Here is a 24,289-nt window from a genome sequence, read left to right on the forward strand (position 1 = left end):
TGCTTTTACTACGGAAAATACTTTATTCACTTCCAAAGCAAGAAGACAGAGACTAGTTCAGATTGACTTTACATGGGAGCCACAAAAACACAGAAGTTCTTTTTACAAAGTGGAACCAGTTTGTTTCCAAAGGCATTGACTGTGAGGAATGTACTGTGTACAAGACTGATCATCAGTGCTTCACATCAATATTGTTTATGATGAACTGGCTAATCTAAATGGGTCCGACAGGACATCTGAGAGGGAGAAAATGTTGCTTTAATGCTCAAAAAGCCAGCGTTCATAATTTATCAACAGAACAGAGCCAAAAATAGAGAGCGGGGATGAATTATAGATCGTCCCGACACATTTAAATTTCCCTCATTTATTAACAACCCACATTTACAAAAATAGAAACTTTTTTCCAAGTTTATAAGATGTATTTTTGGTAAATGCTGAATTACAATGATTAAATCTCTTTTTACTTTCAGAAAGGCAAATTTAATCAAATATAAACCTAAATACCTCAAAAGGACACTCAATAAAAAGCAGCCTAAAGCTACAGACGAGCTAAAATATTGTTTCCCCCACTTTTCTTTGCATTTATTGAGGAAAAAATTCTCAAAAGACACAAATAAGCCAAAACTGAACATGAGAAAAAAATCCTTGATATTAATTTTGGTTTCGTTTTCCTCAACGGGACTAAACACAAATGCCCCAGAAACGTAAATACATACATATATAATATAAAAGAATACAAATAAAATATTAAAATAAGCTAGTATCAAAATGGGATGAAAGCATTTAAGAAATGAAATAAAAAAAGTTTCTATAAATACACGACTCATCATCAGTGTCCTGTAAAAAGCCTCACGTCAAATTTTAAAATAATTTTCTCTGGAATAAACGCCACACTGCTCTGAATTTTTTTTTCATATATCAAGTCGGAAACCATCAGTGCAACTTTTCATTCAGAAATACAAGGCAGCCAGTGCCTCTTTGTTATTACAATTTCAGTGTATTTGATGGAGCAGAGGTGGCGTCGGACCTCAGTCAGTCAACAGGGGGCGCTGCTGCTTCCGGACACATGAAAAAGCTCCAGAGAAATCTTTTAGGATGGGGCGAAGTGAGACCTCAGGACGTCTCGTTGACCGATCGATCCAGCTCTAAAACTTTACTGCTGCTCCTGTTTGCCGTCTGCGACCTGGAGGCCAAACAGCGAGCAAAACCCAATCAGAACCGCGACGTTAAACAGACCCCGAGAAGTTTTAATCTGAGTCCTCCGAGGCGCCGGGGTTCACCTGTGCAGGTCTAGCAGCAGGTTCTTCTGCGTGTCGTTGCTTTTGTTCCTGAAAGGCGGGTGCCTCTCGGCTCGGTTCGGTTCGGAGCCGAGTTTCTGCTGCTCTGAACGGCGCCACGTTGCCATGACGACGGCCGGCGCGTCCTCCCACTGCTCGGGGTATTCGCCGCCGAGGCCCAGGAGGTGCGGCTGCTCGTCCTCGAAGGTCGACAGCAAACTTCTGCTTTTCACTGAAAATAAAAAAAAAGAGACAAAAAATTAAAACAAAGCGCCGAGTAAAAGTGTTCACATCGAGCCTAGCTAGCTAGCATTTCACCGCTCTCCCACAGAATTTCTAACGGGCCAATCAGCGAACAGAATCAGATTTTGTGAACCAGGACGTCGATTTTCTGCGTCGTTTTAGAATTGTAGTCTGCCTGTAGTTTTAGCAATGGTGGAAAATAAACGAAGTCCGTGTTGCCCGCTTTTCTAAATATTGAATGAGCATTAGCAGGCATTTTGTTTGGCATTCTTCTCTTAGCAGTGGAGAATGGTAGAAAGAAAGACGGGAAAAAAAAGAGAAAGAAAGTCAAATCTTTTGGTTTTGGGCGGGACAGAAAAAAAGTTTCCTGCAATCTCAAAAATATTTTCAGGTTGTTTTCTCTACTTTTCACCATAAAAATCAAGTTGCTTAAACTTTTCCGCAGCCTACACAAGAAAGCATCGGTTTGTGTGTGAGCAGGATGTGAGAGGAAACTGAATTTGATTGTTAAGAAAATTATATCTGATCTCAATTACAACAGTGAGTGTGTCTGTGTGTGTGGGGGGGAGGTAATGAGGATGTAGTGAAAAGGTCAAATCAGTTTCTGTGGCTGTTGCTGCTGAGCTGTAGGTGGAATCTGATTAGTGGTGATGGTATAATGGACCAGAGTTTTACAGCTGGGAACTAATGATTCATGACAATGGGAACAGCAGGGCAAGTCAGGCAAGCTGGAAACTTCAGAAAAATGAACAAGTCTGCCTGATCATTATTGAAAGTTAACTTTTCTAAATCGAAAACTTTTCATATCAGAGCCTGGATCATGAGAACTCATCCTTTTTGTCTTTCTTGGTTTTCTTCAATGTATTGTTGGAGTAAGATTACCTGTAGCTGTGTAGGATTCAGGCATCTGTCTGGATGCTACGCCCGTTTCAGTGATGCTTGACAACAGAGTGAAGCTGCTCGGGTAAAAACTCCCCAGAAACAGAGCGAAACACAACACGACCACCTGTGGAGCAGCAAACAGGCAGATGAAGAGAGAAGGGCGGATAGACGGATGAATAAATCATGAATTACGATGGAAGCAGATGTTTCCAGTTTAATAATCGATGCTCCATCAGCTCAGTGTCACGTATGCGTTACCATTAAGCATGAGGATGTCTGGGTGCCTGCCATCCTGCACGACTTCTGGATTTTTCCTGCCACCATCGCCTGCAGAGCCTGGAGCTGCTGCAGCAGAGACCTGCAACACACACACACACACACACACACACACACACCGATGGGTCAGACTGTATGTAAGGCTGTGTTTTACAGTCAAAATGGTAAACATGGAAAAACTGAAATAAATTTTTAAAAAAACAGAGCACTGGATCGATCCATCCATCTATCTATCTGTCGCTCCATGCATAAATTTTAACACTTTAAACATGGATGGATGGATGGATGGATGGATGGATGGATGGATGATTCTGTGTCCATCCTGATGTCTAGCAGGATTCCTCCTGATGAAACAGTTTAAACCCTCTGACCACTAGAGAGCGCCACTGAGCTCCTAAACCCGCTAATTAACCTAATAACTTTCCTGTAGGTTTAATATTAGCTGATGGAAACTAGCAGTCCAGCTGATTCACCTTGATCTCATGGAACATGATTGTTTTATCTGCTGCCACCTTGCAGACAGCTTCACGTGTCGCAGAGATTTTCTCTGTCGATCGTTAAAACGCAGCACAACCGCTGTGCCATCCAGGTGCAGCGGCTCAACATCAGGCTCCACCGCCCCATTTATCTTTTCAGGAGTGACAGCAAAGCACACTTTAAGCGCAGAGTGAAAAACCCCGACCTGAAGCAGCTGTCAGGGACGCACTTAACCCGATGCACCCGCCGCTTTGTGCAGCACACGCCGTTCATCCGTGCAGAATCCCTGACGCAGCCTCAGCGTTTCGCAGTGAAAATGGACTCATGATTATGCATGAATGCAAAAAGCTGCAGCTGAATGCAGCCACGGGGAGCCTCTGATTCAGCTTTATTTTCAAATCACAGAACTGAGTCATTGTTTTCCAGCTCAGCATGATCCAGGCGGTCAGGCTTAAAACCCTCCAACCCCCGGAGAAGTGAACCTGCAGGCTGTAATCAAGCCTTCAACAAAAAACAAAAGCTTTCTAACTTTGGCGGTATTTCAGTTTCTGAAACTTCAGGTTTTGAATAATTACTTTTGTCTTTTCATCAATTAAAAAAATCTCTCAAATGTGCATCTCAAATATTCGCATTTTTACTCACAACTTTCCTCGACTGTTAGCATTTGTGTTTTCTGGTTCAGAATCAGCTGTGAAGCTTTTAGTCAAACAAAACAGAAATGTATGTTTATAGAAAGCCAGAGGATCAAATGACAGTTTCTTCTTCTTGAGTTTTAAAGAGGAATTAGTTGGAAAAATCCCAAAAAAACTGTATGTCCTTACTTGTTTGTGCACTCCAGAGTTTCCACTTTCCTGCGTAGCTCGTTGTTCTCATTGGAGCATGTCTCCACCCTGTGGTCACACAGCAGTACTGCAGTGTTAGTGACTCATAATTAGCAACACCAACACGCCATTTTAAATTTGAAGCAGTGATTTTACATGTTTCCAGCTCTGTTTATTAAAGAATCCTCTACCATTATGCAGATGATATGCTAATATTTAAGAATAGCAAAAAACCCAAGACATTACTAGACTTCTTAGCTTTTTATCTGGACTTTTCCAGGTATTTATTTTCCTGTTAGCCAGATGGGGAAGACGGACAAAGATGAACTTACTTTTTCTCCAGAGCATCCATGTATTCTTTCTTCTTCCTGCGACTCTCTTGAGCTGAAATCTGTGAAAGAAAAGAAAACAGTTGAATAAAGCGTTCAAAGGACTGTAAAGAGTTTATTAAAAAAGATTTCCCCATGCTACTTGAGAAATTCTTAGAGTAAAACAATTTAAATGAAAAATACAGAAATTAGAGGAAGATTAGCATCTAATTTAAAAGTAATTTCAACAGCTTGTACATTCCTGAGCTCCTACCTTGTTCTTGATTTTCCGGCGGATCTTCTTCAGCGCCTTCTCTTCTGCTTTGGTGAGCGGCAGTTTGGTGGGAACAGGATAACCTTCGGCCACCAGCGTTCGACGCTCCTCCTCGGTCAGGATCAGTGGCCCAGACCCCTGTAACTTCTACAGGACGAGATGGAAAATCTAAATATTTGCAAATCTATTCGGGAATGCAACCTTCTTTTTGCCACGATGAGAGCACCAACAGTTGGATAAGGTAGATTTCTGTTAAAATGATAATATTTTGGACCCAGGAGAGTTCACCAGAGTTTTATTTAAAATATTCTCATGTTTCAAAACGCTCATGATGCACATAAAGTTTTTAAGGATTTTGGAAAAGCTCAATAAAAACCATGATGTGCAATTTAGTATTTTTATTTTAAAATATTCACGTTCACAGCTCAAATGCTATGATATATATTTAGATATCAGTTTGAGGAAGGCAGAAGCATAAACTTGTTTCACCCTGCCTTCTTCTTACTAATTAAAAAAAAAAAGGAAAAACAAGAAAATAATAACAGAGAGATAATACAGCCTTCTTTAGTTCCTGTAACATTTTGCTAAAACGGCATTTATTTTCTGTTATTATTTCCCCCACATTATAAATGCACAGAAATTAAAGACTGCACTCTTGTGCCTGAACATCTTCATCTGTTGAAGTCAATAAATGCGAGTGGTGTCCGTCACTTTTATAACAAATTGTGAGAAAATAGAAACTGCTTCATTACATGAGGAGCGGTGAGCAGCGGGGAGTTGGACAGGGACGACGCGGCACGCGGAGACACCTTGACGCTGGCCTGAGACGGAGGCGGGCTGCTGGGGGAGGTGGGGCAGGACAGACTGGGAGGGGCGTGGACGGGGCTCTGGCTGCCCTCAGAGTCACTGCCGTGGGAACTGGGAGGAGTGGGAGGCATCTGCAGGGACTCCAGGCCTAAAAAAACAACAAAAATGACAAATAAATTACAGATTTGTTGGGCTAAAAGACATTTTACTTTCCACTTATTAATCCACAATTTAAGAAAAATAAATCAACAGATTATCTCTTTATGTTAAAAGTATTTTTTAGCTGCATATGCATCTTTTGTTAGAGTAAACCGTAAAAAAAAGGAAAACTGTTATTGCATTTTAGACAGTAAAATGTTTATATTAAATAGTTTGTATTTTAAAAAAGAAACTGAATTATTTATTTACATCTTTTAGTGCATTTCTAGTACTGTACAAAAAGGCTTAAATGAAAAATTTGCTGATTTTTATCCGATTAATCGATTAATTGTTAGAATAATCAATAGATTACTGATATATAACTAGCATTTTTGTTAGTTGCTGCCTTAGATGTGATTTAAGTTCGTTAAGGAAAACTTTTCGTTCATCTTGGTTTCAAATGTTAAAGAACTGCAATGCTCAAAACCTGCCAGCAGGGGTCGTTGTAGCACACGAGTAAAACCCGAATTCTGACCTTTGGGTGAAAAATTGAGGAACTGATCCACTTCATGTGGCTCCAGCTTAATCTCAGGGATAATTTTCTCCTCCTTGATCTGTAATACAGAAGACAGACAGTGTTACAAACAGAACAAACTGAAACTCAGAGTTTTAAAATGTGTTTTCTCCCACCTTGATTGCTTTGCCTTGGTTGGTGATGCTGCTGGCTGCTGTTTGGGCCACAGGGGCCAAAGCAGGGCCCTCAGGCCCACGAGGGTCCTCACTGGAGGCCACAGAGAGCGAGAGAGTGGGGAGCAGAGAGGGAGTCACACAGAGGAGGCCCTCAATGGCCTCTTCTTGCTCCATGGCCCAGTCAGGGGAGTCTGCATCGGACTCTGTGGTGGAAAAACGTCATAAGATGAAATGACTTTCAGATTTCATTCAAAAATAAACAGTTTTTCTTTGCATCAACAACACCTAAATGGGGTAAACGGTTTTCCAGGTTGTGGAAAATGGTTTGTCTTGTGTCATATTGGTAAAAACGTCCATTCTTATAAAATAATTTTAAAAATATCTAAAAGAATTAGGTGCTCTAAACTCAGTAGATATCAAAAGTGGAAGGTTGGATTATCTGTAAACTCGCGAATAGAGCTGCAACGATTTTTTGACGATTAATCATTTAATCAGGTAGCAAATTCTTCAGATATTTTACGCACAATAATAGAAATACATTAAAAGATTAATTTCTAATATTGCATGGAGTGGTCTAAACGCAGTAAACCTTAAAAGTGAACAACTGGATGATCCTTAAACTCATGTATAGAGCTGCAACTAACCATTATTCTGATGATTAATCAATTAATCAGGGAACAAAGTCTTCTGCTATTTTGTTTAATCACTTAAGCCTTTTTTACACAATATTAGAAATGCATTAAAATATGAATTTATAATATTGGATTAAGTGGATCTCAGTATGTCTCTAAAGTGGATGGTTATTATTTTAGTAATTGATTATTCTGACGATTAATTGGATAAAAATTGTAACATTATGCAGATTTGTTTTTACCATATAAGACTTTTTTTATACAAGATTAGAAGTACTTTAAAAGATACAAGTAAGTAAATAATTAATTTGCTTTTTCAGATACGAAATAAAAATGTTAGTGCCTGAAATGCAACAACATAGCATTCCTTTAATAAATACTTGATCATTTGTAGCAAATGATGCATCTGCAGAAAAAAACACTGTCTGCTAATGTGTGGATTAGTTTTTTGATTAACTACTAGATAGGAAAAGCTGCTGAATAAAAGATTTTGTTAATATATCACATGAGACATTCTGGGTAAAACAAATTAAAGAAAGTTTCTCATCTTAAATGTATAGTTTTGGGTTAATTGCTACTCTGACTCTGCTGTTCTTTCAGCAAATTACCTGTTTTTTGTTTTTAGTCTGCCTTCTCCAGCTAATAATTAATCGTTTACTAAATTAGTTGACAATTATCCCACTAATCGATTAATCGCAATTAATTCGATTAATCGTTTCCCACCTGCTTCGCTGCCGTGCTCTCCGGTGAGGTGCGACAGCGGCGACTGAGGCCGGCTGTCTCCGCACAGCGAGTAGCTGTGCTCGGCGGTGATGTGCGGCGGCAGAGGAGACGACGGGGACAGCTCGCCGCCGTCCTCTCCCTCCATGGACTCCACGCCGCCTTTGTCCCCGGACAGGAAGGGGTCGCTGAGCAGCTGGCCCAGCAAAGCTTCCGGGGAGAGGTCGTCCAGGAGCTCAGAGAAGTGCTGCAGAAAAGAGAAAGAAGATGGGAGGTAACAGACTGATAATTACACGAAAACCACAACATTACAAATCTCTGACAGCACCTCTGTGATTACAGGTTATTATAGTCTGTATTGGCACCTTCAGCCCCCTCAGGGAACTCCAGCACCGCCAGTCGGATATTTATCCACCTCCTTTAATCAGCTTTTCTGTTTGTGTCTCAGTGTGGTGATACTTTAACAGACAAAGCCTCCTTCCCCCGTCGCCACATTCCTTCATCTCCCTACAAGGGGAAGATCCTGATCCTGCTCAGGATGTCAAGACTAGCAGAAACACTGAGAGACTACGCTGATAACACACTGATCTATATCTACAGACAGCAGAAAGGTCCCCAAGTTCATGTTCCAATGAACCTCTGAGTCAAACTATTTCAATTATATTTTTTATAGTAAGATATTAAACCATAAAAGGTCATTTTCAGTTTTAAGAAGTTGGAGTCACAGAAAAGTTTGTGCTAAAACAAGCTAAGCTGGTATAACTGTCCAAAACTAAATCCTTTTAAATCAGCACAACATTTTTGGGTTTACTTTGAAGCATAAACCAGTAACTCCAATTTATTTTTTCACCTCAGTCAAAATTCAAGGAATCTCCTGTTTATGGAGAGATTTAAAGCATTGATAAAGAAGTTTGGATGGATGGATGGATGGACGGACAGACGGATGGACGGACAGACGGATGGACGGATGGACGGATGGATGGATGGATGGATGGATGGATGGATGGAACAAAGTAAAAAGGGCTGTGTGAAGTTTCCTAGTTTTCTCTCTTTTCTTGCCAACTGGTTATTTAAACATTTATGGTTAACCTACTTTGTGAGCAGAAAACCAACCTGGCGGCAGCCGCCTGCTTGGACAAAGTTTATGGAGTCATAAACCAGTAAAGATTATGTCACCGCGCCTTCTCAAGCCATAAATACAAGATGGATAGGAGTACGGTAAGTCAGGTATCTAAATTCAAACGTTTGAGTGCAATCAGGCAAAATTCCAGCTAGGGCAAGATCCAAAGTGGACAGTCCAGCATGCGGCTTCAATTACAGACTCACAAACACGGGACGTCTAGCATTTCTCTGTGTCCCACACAAACAAATGACCCTTCCTCCTCTGCTGCTGTTCGCTCCCTAAAAGTCCCGTCTCCAGGTTTCGATGTGTTTAAACACCGACAGCATGCCGTGAATCTCTTCAAGGAGGAAGAAGGCAAATATTTACACGTCTCTCCACCCAGTCGGCCATTTTCTGACATCCAGGAGGAAGAGGAGTTTGAGTCCAATATATCCAATGATATGATTCAACGGTATAGATTAGGTGGAATAAATCAATCAGCCAATTAAGTACAAACATCTAAAAGACACAATGATTAGGGTTCTCCAACTCCAGTGGTCTGAAACGTTCAGCTTCATCTCTAGTCCAATAAACAACACTTAAGGGCATGATGAAAAGATTCCGACTTGGATTAAACCCTTGAGGTCCTCAAAATGTACAATTAATGCAAATCAACTCCAAAAAAGCAGCATCTTTTTGGTGTTAATACTAAAACTAAACAGAACGAGAAATTAAAACACTGTTATGGTGAAGAGGTTTCAATTTAAAAACTGAATCAGATTGACATAAATAAATGACACCTAATTGAAAACAAAACAGCAAACCACTCACATAACATGATGCTGCCACCTCCGTACCTCACATTTGGGATGTTATAAGGGTTAGCTTGTATTTTTCATTTAAATATGACATTATTATTATTTTATTATTATTATTGTCAAGCCTTTCAATTTTAGCCTCTTCAGGTGAAAGTACATGCCTAAAAAATGACACTTTACGTTGTTTATGCTGATTATGCTGACTAATGATTACTAAAATAATCGATTATTCTGGCTATTAATCAATTTCCTTTTTAAAATTGGCCCGTTCTGCAGATTTTATTTAAAAGTAAAAACATTTTATTGCCTGTTGTAAATACCTGATGATTTGTAGCTAGACATACTTCCAACATCGACAAAAGCAATAATAAAAAAAACAACCTTTCTGCTTGACTTAACATCAATACAATGCATTGATCTGTTTACTATTGTTTTGTTTAGTAATTGGATAGCAAAAAGTGCTTAATGTTAGATTTCTTCTGAATTTGAACCAGGTGAAGCTGAAACGATGCAACTCGAGGAGTTCTGGGTAGAACATATTTACAAGCTAAGAAGTTTTTTCATCTTAAGTGAAAAATTTAAATATTTTTGTATAATTTCAGCTTTATTACTACTCTGAGTATGTTCAGCATATGATATTTTTTGGTGTATATACTCCAGGTAAATATTAATCGATTAATAAATTAGTTGGCGATTAATTCTATAATCGATTAATCACGATTAATCGTCTAAGCCCTCGTTCAGATGTGATATTTCACTCCCTTTGTATCTCCAAACTTTGTAACATTTGTCTTCATTAGTTGAAGGCAAATGACCCAATTTCTTAAAAACACAGAATGGATGAAGCCTTTAGTTTATTTAGAAAGGAGGAGCTGAATGTACAAATGCGCAGAAACAGAACCGCACCAAACTCCCACACTGCGGCTCCTTGAGCTCCCTGTCATTTCAGCTCGCGGTTGCGGTCGAGAGCGACGGAGGACCGGTCGCCGACTGGGTGTAGCTCATCACACGCCCAACAGAACCCTCTTTGTCCCTGCAGCCCTTATGAGGGAGGCGTTGTTTAGGGGGCCGGCTGTAACTCAAAACCCTCCAGCTGGGAAACAGAACCAGGGAGGCTGAAGCCCGATTGGAGCAACTTGGAGGTTTAACTGGAGATGGAGCAGAACTGATAACAAAGAGGCTTTCTGATTTTTCTTTTCTTTTTTTTTTTCCTGAATAAAATTCTCTGGTAACACAGAAAATAACGGGTGCAGGACATCGCTGAAAGATGAGATTGTAATCTTTTAATTGAAGGCTGTAGATGGAGGAAGTGCAGACAGATTAACTGAGGCTCAGTCTGATGCAAAATCTCAGAAGCTTAGCAGAACTTCTGCCAGATTTTAATCAAATCAAAGACGAGGCGAACGAAACTTCAAAGTAGGTCAGACAAGCATGAAAAGTCAAAACTTTATCCTGATGAAGTAGAAGACATAATTTATTTAGAAATCCATCAAACAATGAGGATATTTTTAATTCACAGTGAGAAATAAAGAGTGACAGAGTCTATGTTTTGTCTGCATATGTGTCCTCAGATTATTACAACTGAGATTTAAAAGACTAATTTATGTTTGCTAGTTAAAAACCAATCAGCTCCAATAAAATCTCCACCTACAGTTTGGATTTGAATGCTGTTAAGGGAGTAATAAAACTGGAAAATTATAACTTCGGGTTTCAATTGACACATTCTACAAAAAAATATATAAAAATGTTAATTTCTGGAGCTATTTGCAATGCTAAAATGGTACCAAAAACCAATCAGGTCTGTCACAATAAATTGCCCCAGAAAGTATTGCAATAAATACAAATATTGTTGTTTTGAGACCATTTTCAAGCAATATATTGATAATGGCGTATGATGCAAGTTCGCCTTCTGAAAGACCAATAAACTTTAATTTTGTAAGGAACACTTAACACTGGAACTGTTTATATAAAATAAAAGACAAAAGCAAAAAACAAATAAAGATCACACACAACCAAAATCATAAATAAAATGGATTGTGAAGTCTCAAAACAAAACTGCCCTTCAAAAGAAGAATCAAAATGATTAATTGCTTATTGTGACAGGCTTAAACACAACTAAAATTAAAGTTTTCACTAATATATGCATACATAGAAATCATGCAAGTTCTTTCAGTGTTAACCTTAGCACCAATAAATCAACTGGATTTATTGTTCAAAAGCAGAAACTGAAACATATGCCTCTAAGGAAGTTAAGCCAGACTTTAAGGACAACAAATAAAACTAAAAACCTGTCCACTCAGTCCTAAAGGAGACCCAACAGGTCAGGCCCAGCTGCGTTTTGTACCCTGACCTGGACTCAGCTGTGTCTTCGCCTCAGCTGACAGGACACTCGCTCACTCATAAAGCAAACATCCTAAAACGTGTGGCGTGCTATCAGGACAAGCCCGATGACTCAATAGTTTGATTGGGATCCAGATCTTTAGCTTTAAATGCCACACATCCTCAACACGTGTCCACCAATCAGCAGATAAGCCGAAGGAACATATGAACTTTTATCTGACAGCCCTGCGAGAACTTTATACCTTATCATTGTTTGCTTTATTTCAGATCTTGTTAAATTAAAGGCTTGCCAGATGGTTTTCAGTTCTAATAAAATCCAGTTTCTCCAACTTCCTGTTTGCTATTTAGCGCTGGTCGCTTCAAAATCAGGACACTCCTGCAGCCAGAAGCTAGAGCACCACAGGAAGAACAATGTGTACAAGCCGCTCACAGGGTTGCACTAAAGTTCTCCACCAAATTTTAACATATAAATCAACATCGAAGCTTGTAGCAAATAAATGGATAAAACAGAAAAACACTTTTTACAAGGCGATTGCTGAACAGCTATTAGTAAAGCTACATTTTGCAACAGAGATGCCTCCAGTAAACACTGAATTACAAACACATGTTGAAGTATCAATGATTTGTGCACAATTGCAACCAGCAGAGATTGAGATAAGTATCTGGGTTGAACACTTGGTGTGTTTTCTATGCATAAATTCACTTTTACAGACAGAATTCATCATCTGTCACAATAAGTAATGAATCAGTATCAACCAATCGTGTGATATATTGAAATGAGCGCAATAATTTCCAATTCTGATGATAAGTATTTTCTGATGGGGAATTTTGTTTACAGAGACATCATAATCATAATCTTTATGGTTTGTAGATGTTTCTTTTTTTATTCGTTTTTTTCTATTGTTATTAGTTATGTTGTTAGTTTTTTTTAAACCCACTCAACTGCTCTTTTTTTTTTGGATACAAGTTCATGTTTTTTTGTGTCTTGAAAACAAGCCATTTCAAAAACCTTCCAAATATAACCGTGTAAGTCAGCAGGCACTGCCCGTTACCTAGCAACCCCAGTGAGGCCTGGTCCGTTACCTAGCAACCCACCCGGAATCCCAAGCGGAGTTCCACAAAGTGCCTTTAAAATATCTTCCAGTTTCAGTGTTGACTTCTTTACAAAATTAAAGTTTTCTAGTCTTTGAGACGGCAAACCAGCATTATTATGTGACATTATCAATACATTTATTGAAAATAGTCGAAAAACTACAATACTACCCAATTACCGGGACAATTTATCATCCAGCAAAATTTGTTATCATGACAGGCCTGATCTGGAAATAAACATAAAACACATTTTTGACACAATATCAAGAAACTATAGCATAATTCACCCCAAAACCACCAACAATGTAAAAAGGTTGAATCAAGTTTGAAACCTTCAGATGTTTTCCAGTCTCCGGCTGATAGAAGCCATGCATGATAGGAAACTACGACTATAAGTCACTTATCAGTTGCTGTGGGCTCACAACTAGCAGACAGTTTCTGCCAAGGCACTGATAATAGTGTCTGTCAGTGATACTAAACAAATCACAGGCCTTGGGGTGATCAGTTCAGCCTGACATTCTTATATTGTATCAGCAAGCAGTACAAATAAGCTCTTACACATTAGCTTTCAAACACAGACTGGTATTTTTTCAAGTAAAAAAAAAACACATCCATATCTGTGAGATTCTAGCTAAATGAGCTCAGACAAACTGACCCAAGCTAAACAAAAACGCCCTCGTTCTCAGAGGGATTCGAGCCGGTTCCCACACGGATAAGAGGGCGACGCAGACACTCCCTGACCCCGATCCTCGACATCGATCCCAGCCGGGCTTTCCAAAAACTAAGAAGTAATCAGAGATCCGGTGTCAGCTCCAGGAAAAGGCTGGATAACAATACAGGATAAAACTACAGAAGAAAAATTTTAAAAAGGGTTTCTGCAGGTTTCACTAACTCAAATTTAAGACTTTTTAAGACCTTTATGAGTCAAATTTAAGACCTATATAACGACAGATGTGCAAAAGAAATGCAGGGGACCAAAACAGTGACATTTCTGGGGTCTTTTTGTGGCTCTTTGCAGCAGTTTTTCGTTTCTCACATATCATTTAGCTCTCTAGCTAGCTACAAGCTAATCTTAGCAGCTTGTTAGCAGTAGTCATAACAGCCTTGAGGTTTTGCCCAATAGAAAAATCCTGCAAAAAAAAACATAGATGGGTGTGCTGTGGTTGCACAGGGGTGAAGCACAACCCACATATGGAGCCCTCAGTCCTCGACGCGGCTGTCACAGGTTCGATTCCCGGCCTTGGCGACCTTTGCCGCATGTCTTCCCCTTCTCTCCTTACCCACTTAACAATCAAATAAAAGCCACAAGAGCCAATAAAACCGTTTAAAAAACAACAACAAAAACATGGATTTAATTATATTAAATAGTGCTGCCGGGACAAAATGTAAGACCTGTGAGTAGACGTACATCAGCCACTTTACACTTTCTTTGATGAATTTAAGGCCTTAATTTTAGATAAATTAATTTGAAACTTTTGAAAGGTGCATGAAGACACTGTTAAATAAAAGGACTTCTTTTAGTTACAATCAGATTTATTAGATGTTTATTTTTTATATGAAAAGAAAGAATATTTAAACAGTTCATACAAAAGATCGGAAAACATCTCATTGATTTGACATAGTTCTGTTTGCAAAGCCACTGGAGCTAAGTGGAAGCACAAATACTTACACTCTGCATTCAACTTATTGAAATCTTTCAAAATATTTGAATGCAAAAAGACAGGTTGAACCGGATAGGCCGACAATAATAAGTAATGAGAACATTTACAACAACCTGTTGAATTTGAAAAGGGAAATGCTTTATGAATTTAAACCTTTTCGTATTTTAACTGTATTAGATGTATTAATGTCCTCGTTCAAAGTTGAGAAATGTGGAAAAACATAAAGTAAAGAGACTTAAGTCTCATTTTGTCGTAACTGCAGAGCTGAACTCAGACATTACTACACATCCACCCAAGTTTCCTGCTCCAATATGAGCTCATAGGTTGACGATTTGTAGTCTGGTGAGGAAAAAGTCCAAATCAAAATATTTGTCTTAGAGCAGCACCCTGAAGACCTATCAAACCGGCACCTTGCACAGGGATTTAAAAGTATAGTTTGTTGGCAGTCTACAACAAAAGACTATGTGCAAAAAACAAAATAAAATAAAATTACATTCTGGCAGCAATGAGGTAGAGGTTATGGTTTGCGCCTTGTTTTCTTCCAACAATTGTGCCACCATGTACTTGTGTGGCAGTGAACGGAAGCAGCTGAAAGTCTCACTTTAGCATATATACCAAGTTTGTCTTGTCCTTGAGAGAGATTAGTTCCTCTAAATTAATGTAACAGACAAATGTTACTTTCAGAGCTTGGTGTGATATTTGTACACTGCAAAAACACAAAGTCTTACCAAGTATTTTTAGTCTAGATTCCAGTGCAAAGATCTTAGCACACTTGAAATAAGACAAAACTAGCTTACAAGTAAGTTTTCAGTAAGATATAGGAACTTGTTTTAAGTTAATTCCTTAATATATTAGGGAATATTGATATATTCCTTAATATATTTTTGAAAGATTACTTCACTCATAATATGGGGTCTTATGAGTTAAATAATTTTGTACAGTGAAACTAGTACATTTTTATCAATATTAAGGAATTATTTAATCAAAACACACTCCTATATATTTTGCTGAAATGTCACTTGGAAGATAGTTTTGTCTTATGTCAACTGTACTAAGACATTTGATATGTGGAGCTGCAATAAAATGTTATTCTTCCTTTGGCTCAGTCACTTAAAATGTCCCAATTTGAACTGCATGGTTTACAGTGCGAGTTTCAACACATATTTGATTGGGGTGGAGTGATCCCTAACTTACATAAATAACAGGATGTGAGAGAGCATGAAGGAAGTCCTGCTTGACAGCAAGCACTTACTCTCCTCCCACAAGCGACAACATGAGTGCATTTACATAAACACTCAGAAAATGTTTAAATTCTGCTAAAAGGCTTTGCAGAATGAATTGGAAACTATTTACAGACCTAAATATCTGCTTCCAATTTCAAGTTACTGTTTCTTTATCACCCCTTACTGTGAAAATCAAGTCAAAATGGCAAGACTTGGACTCAACATTACTTTTTTAAAGTTCAGAATCATGACTCAGATGTTGTCCGAGTTCTGATTGGCCGATATTCAACATGAAAGTGTGTGAGGAAACACAAGTCGACACAACTGCATGATGAAAAAGTGTGTTTCTAACCCCTGTTTTCCATCCAAAAGTGCTTCCCAGAAGTTTTACATAAAACACACACTCTTTCCATTCCTGCCCTGTCGGACTGACCGACAACAGAAAACAACCCCCGCGGTTCCCCACCCTGGTTGCACAAGCAACTTTACAATCCACAGTGCTGAACTGTAGGGATACGTTTAATATAAAGGAATACCAGTAAAAAAAATAAGTAGATATCTTCACTTTGTGTAACAATTTGAAGCCAATCGTTCAGTGAAACCACTCGTTGCCCAACACACTGAAAACATTGCCGTTATTTGTGGGATCCGGACTTTAACTGATCAATTTCAACACTCGCTAAAGACTGTTGGTTGCAACAGAGATTAATGTTGAACCACAGAAACCTGAAAACTTAAAACCAAAAGCAGCAGTTAGACATGAAAACCTGTTTGGTCATTCAGGTTGTACGTTTGACATTAAGTAAATGCATAAAATTAGATATTATAGTTCAAAGCAGAGTGTTAATAGAAATACTACAGTTTTAGTTTGCGATTAAAATTACAAAATAAAAGACAATATTATAACATTTTTGAGTCTACATTCGAATGCAAATGCTACCCAAATTGGACTTTAACAGGAAACAACAGGAATCCCTGAGACTCAGTCAGATGCAGCACGGAAATATTGTTGGTGTGGAACAAAAACACAGCTGTTTCTCCATCTCCAGCTTGTTAAAACTGGGTCAACACACACTCATTCATAACCTTTTCCATCTCTACCCACAGACCATTAGCTTCACACGACTCCAGCTGAATTCAACTCGGGTCTCCTCAGACAAACTGCATCTTTTTGTCCAAACAGCTTTTATTTCAACAAGAATCTCCAAACACTGATTATTTGGAGTTAAGAGCTCAGTTTGTTCATCAACCCTGGTGGTTTCTTTGTATTTTTCCTGCTGGATTCCCTTTTCATCCTTCTACATTTTTGCAGCTGCTGGGCGACAACTGGGTCAGCAGCACCTTAAGAGGAGCTTCTTCGCTTTAAGGCTTGCCTCAACGTGCCGCCTTTTAGAAATTCCTCTCTTAGTTTAGTCTTTGAGGTGAATGCTTTCCAAGCAGACTTCTGACTCAACGTCGAGAAGCGACTGACACATTAAAACCCACAAACTCAGGGCTGAGTCCGTCTCAAAAAAGATCAACCCTGAAAATCAAATGCATCAGTTTTGATGAGTATCCCCCCCCAAAAGAAAAGGCTAAATATCTTGCTAAAGAGTCTTTACAAATAAAAAAAGGTTATAATTACATGACTGCATAAGCCTGATGTATTATTTTACATTTATGTAGACAAAAACATGATATGAAATCAAATATCTTATTAATTTTCAAAATCTTGATGCTAGTTGGTTGAACTGCAGAAAAACGTGACAGTTTTATTCTTGGAAGCCACTGTCACCAGACCTTTAGCAAGTTTTACTTCATCTCTTGTAAATTTCATTTAAATTTTGTTTAAACAAGCCAGTGATTATGCATCAAAACAAGGGATGGGCCTGTTACCAACCTCAAGATACAAGAGGTTTTTAATAGCTAAAATTATGCATCTTGCAAATCCTGAGGTTAGAAGAGGTTTTACAAGGAGTTATGCATTGCTGCTCCCTGAGCATCAGCTGGCTGAAAGGTGACTCTTCCCTGACTTGTAACAAAAACAAAAGGGCTCCTTGGAAATATAAGTAAATAAAACAAAAACAGTTAAGGTATGGAAGCTAAAGTGCTTTAACTTTTTTATGAAGGTAAATATATTCTCTGTGCACATCACCTCATTAACACAATTCCCAGTTTGGGTGCAAAGCAACAACACAATCAGACTCTTAAACGAGCACCACTTCTTCTCCAAGCTACACAAAAAGCTTTTTGTGCCACAAGTAAACTTGCTGCAATCCTGTTGCCAAACACGAATCAGGTTGTGTAGCAAACTCTTTTCCTAAATTGAATCCAAGGGAGGAACAGGAATAAACCCAGTTTCGGGAGACACCAACAGCTGAGCAGTGTGTCGTCGTCCACACCCTGTAACCATCATAACATCTGGCAATCATCATGGTCACATCACACCCAACTGTGGTGCCTCCCTGTGTCACAAACCTTTGGTTTATGTTGGTCAAAGCCGAAGACTTCAGGGATTTAAAGCATCATAAGCAGTTTAATTATTAGGGTAAGAGGAAGTTTTGAGTAACTCATCCGTTTTATGATTGACCAAAGGTTCCTTCAGCTCATGTTCATTTAGGAACCGGTTTCTACTAAACTTCTATCTTCATTTGTTGGTTTTCTAACCTTTTGGACCAAGATGGATGCTTGATGCAGAAGTTTGTAAAACTCTGCAAAAGACGGACCAAACCGACTGGTTCCGGCCCAAAATTCAGTCATAAAAGGAATCAGAAGTTATACCTGAAAAGGAGTTCAAGAGTCAAAAGTCAAACATCAGCCCAAACTAGAGTAGTTCTAATTTAGCTTCTTATGTGATAAAATGCAGATGAAAGAAGCATAAATTCAAACAAAATCTCTTTAAATTCATTTCTATTTAGAAGAGAAGCAACCAGATGTTTTAGGAATTTTGGACACGAGCCGACTCGTCCCGGTTCGCCCTTCAGGAGAGACGGATGCAGGAGGGGGAGGAAGGCTGGGAGGCGAACGAGGTTCAGGTCTGAAGCTGCTCCAGATTTAACACTTTCCGCTACTGGGAGGGTTATGAGCTACAAAAGCCATCAAAGCTGGGCGTTTTACGCACGTCACGCTGTGCAACAGGCAGTTTGCAGGCTTAGAGGTGTAAGATGTGAAACCCTGATGCTTGTGTAGAACGCATCATCCCAGATATGAACTAATTCAGTTCAACATGGAAAACAACTGTAAAGTACTTATAAATTGTGGTTGCAAAGTGTAAACAATGAAGAAAACTATGGGGCAGAGGGCAGTCGGATGGTTTTACGGGAATTTCAAAAAGTCGGAGATATTTGAAACTGCTTTGAGGCTTTCATAAAGGCTGGGTGTGTAAAATCTAACCAGAAATTAAACCCACACCCTCTAAACCACACACAGTGAATCAAATGACAGGGGGCTGCAGATACATGGAGAAAGAGGGAGAAAACACCAGAAAGAAGAGTAAGAAAAGATACAGAGCAATAAATTTAGCTTTGCCTCGGAGAACGAAGTCTCCTCTGGATTTCCGTAATGATCCCTTACACGCTGATTACTACCTTCGCATTGCTCCCAACCAGTTGGCTGTCTGCAGAGAGCTGGAGTCTGAGTACCGTTTCAAAGTTCAGAAGGAAAGTTGCATCAGATTTGACCAGGAGAAAAATGTGTGCACCATCTGTCCAGACATTTAGGACAAGTTTAAAGCTTGGCCTGCAGGCACAGAAAGAAGTAGATGAGAAATGCTGCCGTTAAATTAACCAAATCTTTAGTTCAAAATTGTTTTAAGGTTTAAAGGCGGAAAATAGCTCAAAAAGAGAAGAAAAACAATAAAATTGGCTAATTATTCCCCCTTTTTTACTATTTGAAGAAGATCTCAAGGGGTATTGCTGGAAAGTATTAAATACTATCGAGTTATTTAACAAGCTTAAAGGGGGGAAACCAAAATTAAACAAGTTAAAAAAACTAAACTAAGCAAAAAGAAAATACAGAAAATACCAGAAAAAAAATTCTTAGATGGTCAGATTAGTTGCTGGTCCAAATGTTATGCATTCCAGCTCACAGATTTTAAAGAGAAAATGTGTTCAATATTATTGGTAGTATTAACCAAAATTGGCAAAAAGTAATAATAGCATTATTTTTAAATGTTGTATTCTGTGTTTCAAATATGCCCAAATTTCCCTTAATGACTCTACATTATCATTATTGATGAACACTAACAGTACCACTGCAAAATTTAAAATCTCCCTAAAAAAATCCGAAATTTGTCCAGAACATTCCCAACATTCCCAGAAGACTACTTCAATGTCTGAACAGGCTTTACTTGTCATTCAACTACATCAGAGAATCAAGCTAATTAAGTTTGTCTAATGTCACTAATATCATATTAATAGGGACACACAATGTATCGGCAATAACATCGGTACAGGCCGATACATAAAACGTGCTACTGTGGCACTTTTAGCTAACCTACAGAACATACAAAACAGAGAAAACTAAACGAGAATGTTATGTTATGCTGATTTATTCACAGTTTAAATAGGTGGTTAGGTAGTTATTTGTTGAGGGAAAAAAGAAACGTAGAGAAATTAATTCAACTGTAACAACTGCAGCGCACTGTTCAACTAAATGCGTACGTCATTCCGCTCCCATCAATCACACATCCCAGATGATTTGCACTTGACCAACCCTGTGGTTACAACAAGCAGCAAAACGGAGCTGAAAGACGTTAAACAAAAGCAAAAAACGGGGGACGCTGCACTGCCTGCTCAACGAAAAGCAGTAAAATCTTAATTCAAATAATATGTTAGCTTAATTCATCTGCCACCCAATCAGCTGGGTTGGATCGGCCTCGGACACAACGTCTATAGGCTAGGTCCAGGTCGGGTTGGATCTTTTAGGCCTGATCTAAACTCTAGCACAGATTTCTCCTCCAGATGTGGACCAGGAGGAAGTTGTGAGGCTGTGCATTCAGACCACATCAGGTGAAATTAATTAATATTCAATAGACGGCAGTCATTTTGACTGCTGTCAGTCAAAATATGGACAACAAAAAAAAACCTCTGTCATTGCTGCATCCATTCTCAAATCCATGGACCAAATCAAACAACATTCAAGAGTTTTGAACCAAAAAAAGTCTAGAAAAGAACCATATTCAAATTTAATGCAGACAAACTACAGAATATTAGTGACTTTCCTGCTGCTTTTACTGCCGGACGTGTGAACTGCTTTATCAATAATAAAACAAGAGAGCACTTTGAGCATTTCTGGAGATAAACAAAACAACTAAGACTGACAAATTATTAGATCTGCATGACGGAGAAACATGGGATAAAACTAAACTGATAATTTAATCTCTAAAACTTCCAGCTGGTTGATACAGTTGTGACAGAGGAACAACCGGATGATCCTGCACCACTCCTGCTGTAATTACTCTCTCGGCCTCATTGTGACACAGAGGCGAGGGTGAAGATGAATCTGGAAAGGCTGGTCTGGCAGGCAAAATTGGAATGTGACCACACTTGAAATGTGTGCAAAGAAACTTCCTCACTTAAGTTTTTTTGAGCATAAAGTAACCATGTGGTGCACTGGATGACTGTTTCCTTGGTGCACACTGACCCGCATGTCGCAGGTCACACACATGGACAAATCACACAGGCCGCGCAAGGTCACCGGGGAGCAGGATGCCCTGCCCCAACGGAGAACAGGCTCTCCTCTGTGAGCGCATGGTGACCCGATGTGAAGCGGCTGTCAGAGCCGTCATCTGCAGCCTATCAGTAGAAGTTGTGTATTACAGCTGGTCTGAGAGCTACAAATGAGAACCTGCAGGAATTATGTAACCGGTCTCATATTTGTCCTGGAGCAAACTCAACAAATCCACCCTTTTCTCGAACGTGCTGAACGAATAATGGTATGCAAGTGCAGCAGGTTCAACATGAGCTTGAAACAAAACCTGATATTTCGCGTCTAAACTCTGGAATTTAAAATAAATCTCCTGCTGAAAACTTTTGACTGACAAGAGATCTTGTGTGGGTATTATCCGTTGTACTCCGCTGACATTTATCCATTTACCGACTCCTGAAGCTGAGAAAACTCTTCTTTCCATAAAAGTCTAAACAATGACACATCAGAGTCCTGAACAAAGCTCCTCGTGGTGTTTTTATGAGACAAAATCTCACGGAACAAAAGACTGAAGTGTGTGAAGTGTTTTCACTTCTCAATATGTTAATATTGAGATGCTTTGCTGATATTCTGCTAATGTAAAAAAAAAACCACAGTTTTACAACTGTGGTGTTTCCATTACATAAGAAACGCAATTTAAATTCAACTTGAATAAGTTAACTTGCCTGATAAGTCATTAAAAAACACGCCACTTCCTGTCGTCTTTCCACCAGTAGTAACATTCGGTTGTTGATTACATGACTGATGTGATGCAGTTTTGTGAAATATGCTCACTGTGATATAGTCGAAAAACTTTTTAAACAAAAATGTGAGTTTTCTTTCAGAACTGGCATCAAGAAAATATATTTTCACACTTCCAATTTTGCTTGTATTTATGCACAAATATGGGTAAAATGTGTATGAAGTCAAATAATCATCACTTTGAATCATAATAGCTCCAAATTCAATGCTACAGCTGAAAGAATATCTCAGCATGACTGTTTTTAATCATGTTGTTGCCACTGCAGAGTTTGACCAGCAGATGTGGGTATAAGTAAGATGGAGACTTCTGGACAGTGACTTTGTAGCAATATGGAAGCTAAAGGAACAACTTTTATCCAAGAAAACCAACAAGCCAAAGTGATATAATACATAAATGAACAGAGGATTGGTGCAAATCTATATAAATCCCTCTACTGATTATCTGGAAAATAATTTTTCTGCAGGAGAGAAGGTACAGAGTCCTGTCTACGAACCCAAAAAACTAATGTAAGGAGAACAAATTCTGCCCAAGAACACTGCAGAGTTTAAAGACAAAAACAAACAAAAGTTTCCATAAATGTTCATCTTCTACGTTGTGGTGCTTTTAAAATCTCAAGCAGAAGTCAAACACGTCACAAGCCTATGATGCCTATTGTTACTCCTGAAAGAGTGTGACGCATGGCTGCAGATGAAAGAAAAATTAACGTCTTCATATCGTAAAACCTGAACAACCTGATGCATTTGAAGGCATCCGGGCTGGGAGGAGACTGGCTGGATGTTTAAAGTAAAGCAAAAAAGCAGCTGATGACGCTGGTTAAGGCTCACTGAGCTGTGAGGAATCCCGTCTGAAGCCACCGGGGAGGGGGAACGCGAAGGAGCCGGCCCACCACCAGGGCAGGAACAAAGACTTCAGTCTGTTTCTCAGACTGCCTCACATTCAAACACTACAGTCTTGTTACCTCGAATGCTGAAGCTTCCCCCCAGTTCTATACAAACACAAACCGTTCGTGTTTATATATAGAGCATCCAAAACGCTGCTCTATATAACCCAGCACTGAATACGTGTATCTATGTATTACTTTTCAACATTAAGAAAACGTTCACCCTTAAAGTCACTGGAGTCAATTTCAGGAGATGTTTCTTTCCCAGGTCTATGAAAAATGTTCCTATATGTACAGTACGCTTCAGGTAGAAATGTTGTAGAAAATATCCAAAATGCGACCTAAATCCGCTTTGTGTGCCCCATGTGAGACATACGTCAGAATTCTGCACCAGAAAAAAGCAAATGCTTTAAATCAAGATGTAAACAATGACTGAAAATTATATTTATGAACTTATGAAGAAAGTTTGTGTCAGTGAAGCACATCGTATCGCAATCTTTATGTGCCGACCACAAAAACAAACTCTGGTCCACTTCAAATTCATATGTGAACACCAAGCAGACCAGAGACCACTACAAAAGCAAGAAGTGGACTACAGAACAGGGCATTCTGGGTAAACACAACCAAAACAAGCCAGCAGAAGAAATGACTACTGCTACTCTATTTTTGTTTACATTTTGTGAAGAAGGAAGCTGCGTTTATGTCAACTTTAGAACTTTTTGTGTCGTTTTCTGCGGTAGTTCTTGGTGCAGCGCCACCACAGGTGAGAAGGGGAACAGGTGTTTTATAGTTTGACGGTGCAACGTGAAAGCAAACCACTCAAGTTACTGAAAATGTAACAAATGTTGCAAGTTTGGTTCCCAATAGAACCAAGTCTTCCGGACTATCAGGTGTGAAAACTCTATTAGTCACAGACTAAAATAAGCTTCTTTATCTTGCAGCGGGTCTTAATTAAAGCAGCCAGAAAAATTCAGACAAAGCAAGTTTTTACCCGTCCACAGGAAGCAAGCGCATGTGGAAACACTAGAGGCTCACAGCCCAAAAAGATTTGATTTTAAGATGGCTGGAGAAAGTGAGAGTAGGTCTGTGATGTCCTCAGATGGGATGGAAAACTGAGCCAGTGTGGGTCTGAGGCTGACTCAGCCTCCTCGGTGTCTGATTTCCGTCTTTGGCCAGCTGTTTTTACACTCTGTGAACCCTC

The 24,289-nt window shown here is 39.1% G+C and overlaps 1 protein-coding gene across 1 annotated transcript in view; it reads right to left on the reverse strand.

Annotated features, from left to right (window-relative positions):
- The window catches only part of creb3l2 (cAMP responsive element binding protein 3-like 2), a 26,093-nt gene continuing 1,804 nt past the window's right edge, over positions 1–24,289 (reverse strand). The window contains exons 2-12 of the mRNA XM_007540427.2: positions 7,549–7,792; positions 6,194–6,396; positions 6,039–6,117; positions 5,311–5,513; positions 4,559–4,705; positions 4,309–4,367; positions 3,977–4,045; positions 2,661–2,760; positions 2,403–2,526; positions 1,281–1,509; positions 1–1,183 (exon numbers count right to left, since the gene is read on the reverse strand). Of these exons, the coding sequence (XP_007540489.1) occupies positions 1,114–1,183; positions 1,281–1,509; positions 2,403–2,526; positions 2,661–2,760; positions 3,977–4,045; positions 4,309–4,367; positions 4,559–4,705; positions 5,311–5,513; positions 6,039–6,117; positions 6,194–6,396; positions 7,549–7,792 (1,527 nt within the window). The 3' untranslated portion in view covers positions 1–1,113. The remainder of the gene's footprint in view (positions 1,184–1,280; positions 1,510–2,402; positions 2,527–2,660; positions 2,761–3,976; positions 4,046–4,308; positions 4,368–4,558; positions 4,706–5,310; positions 5,514–6,038; positions 6,118–6,193; positions 6,397–7,548; positions 7,793–24,289) is intronic.

The sequence above is a fragment of the Poecilia formosa genome, unplaced genomic scaffold, assembly GCF_000485575.1.
Source record: "Poecilia formosa unplaced genomic scaffold, Poecilia_formosa-5.1.2 Scaffold540, whole genome shotgun sequence".
NCBI classification, from domain to species: domain Eukaryota; kingdom Metazoa; phylum Chordata; class Actinopteri; order Cyprinodontiformes; family Poeciliidae; genus Poecilia; species Poecilia formosa.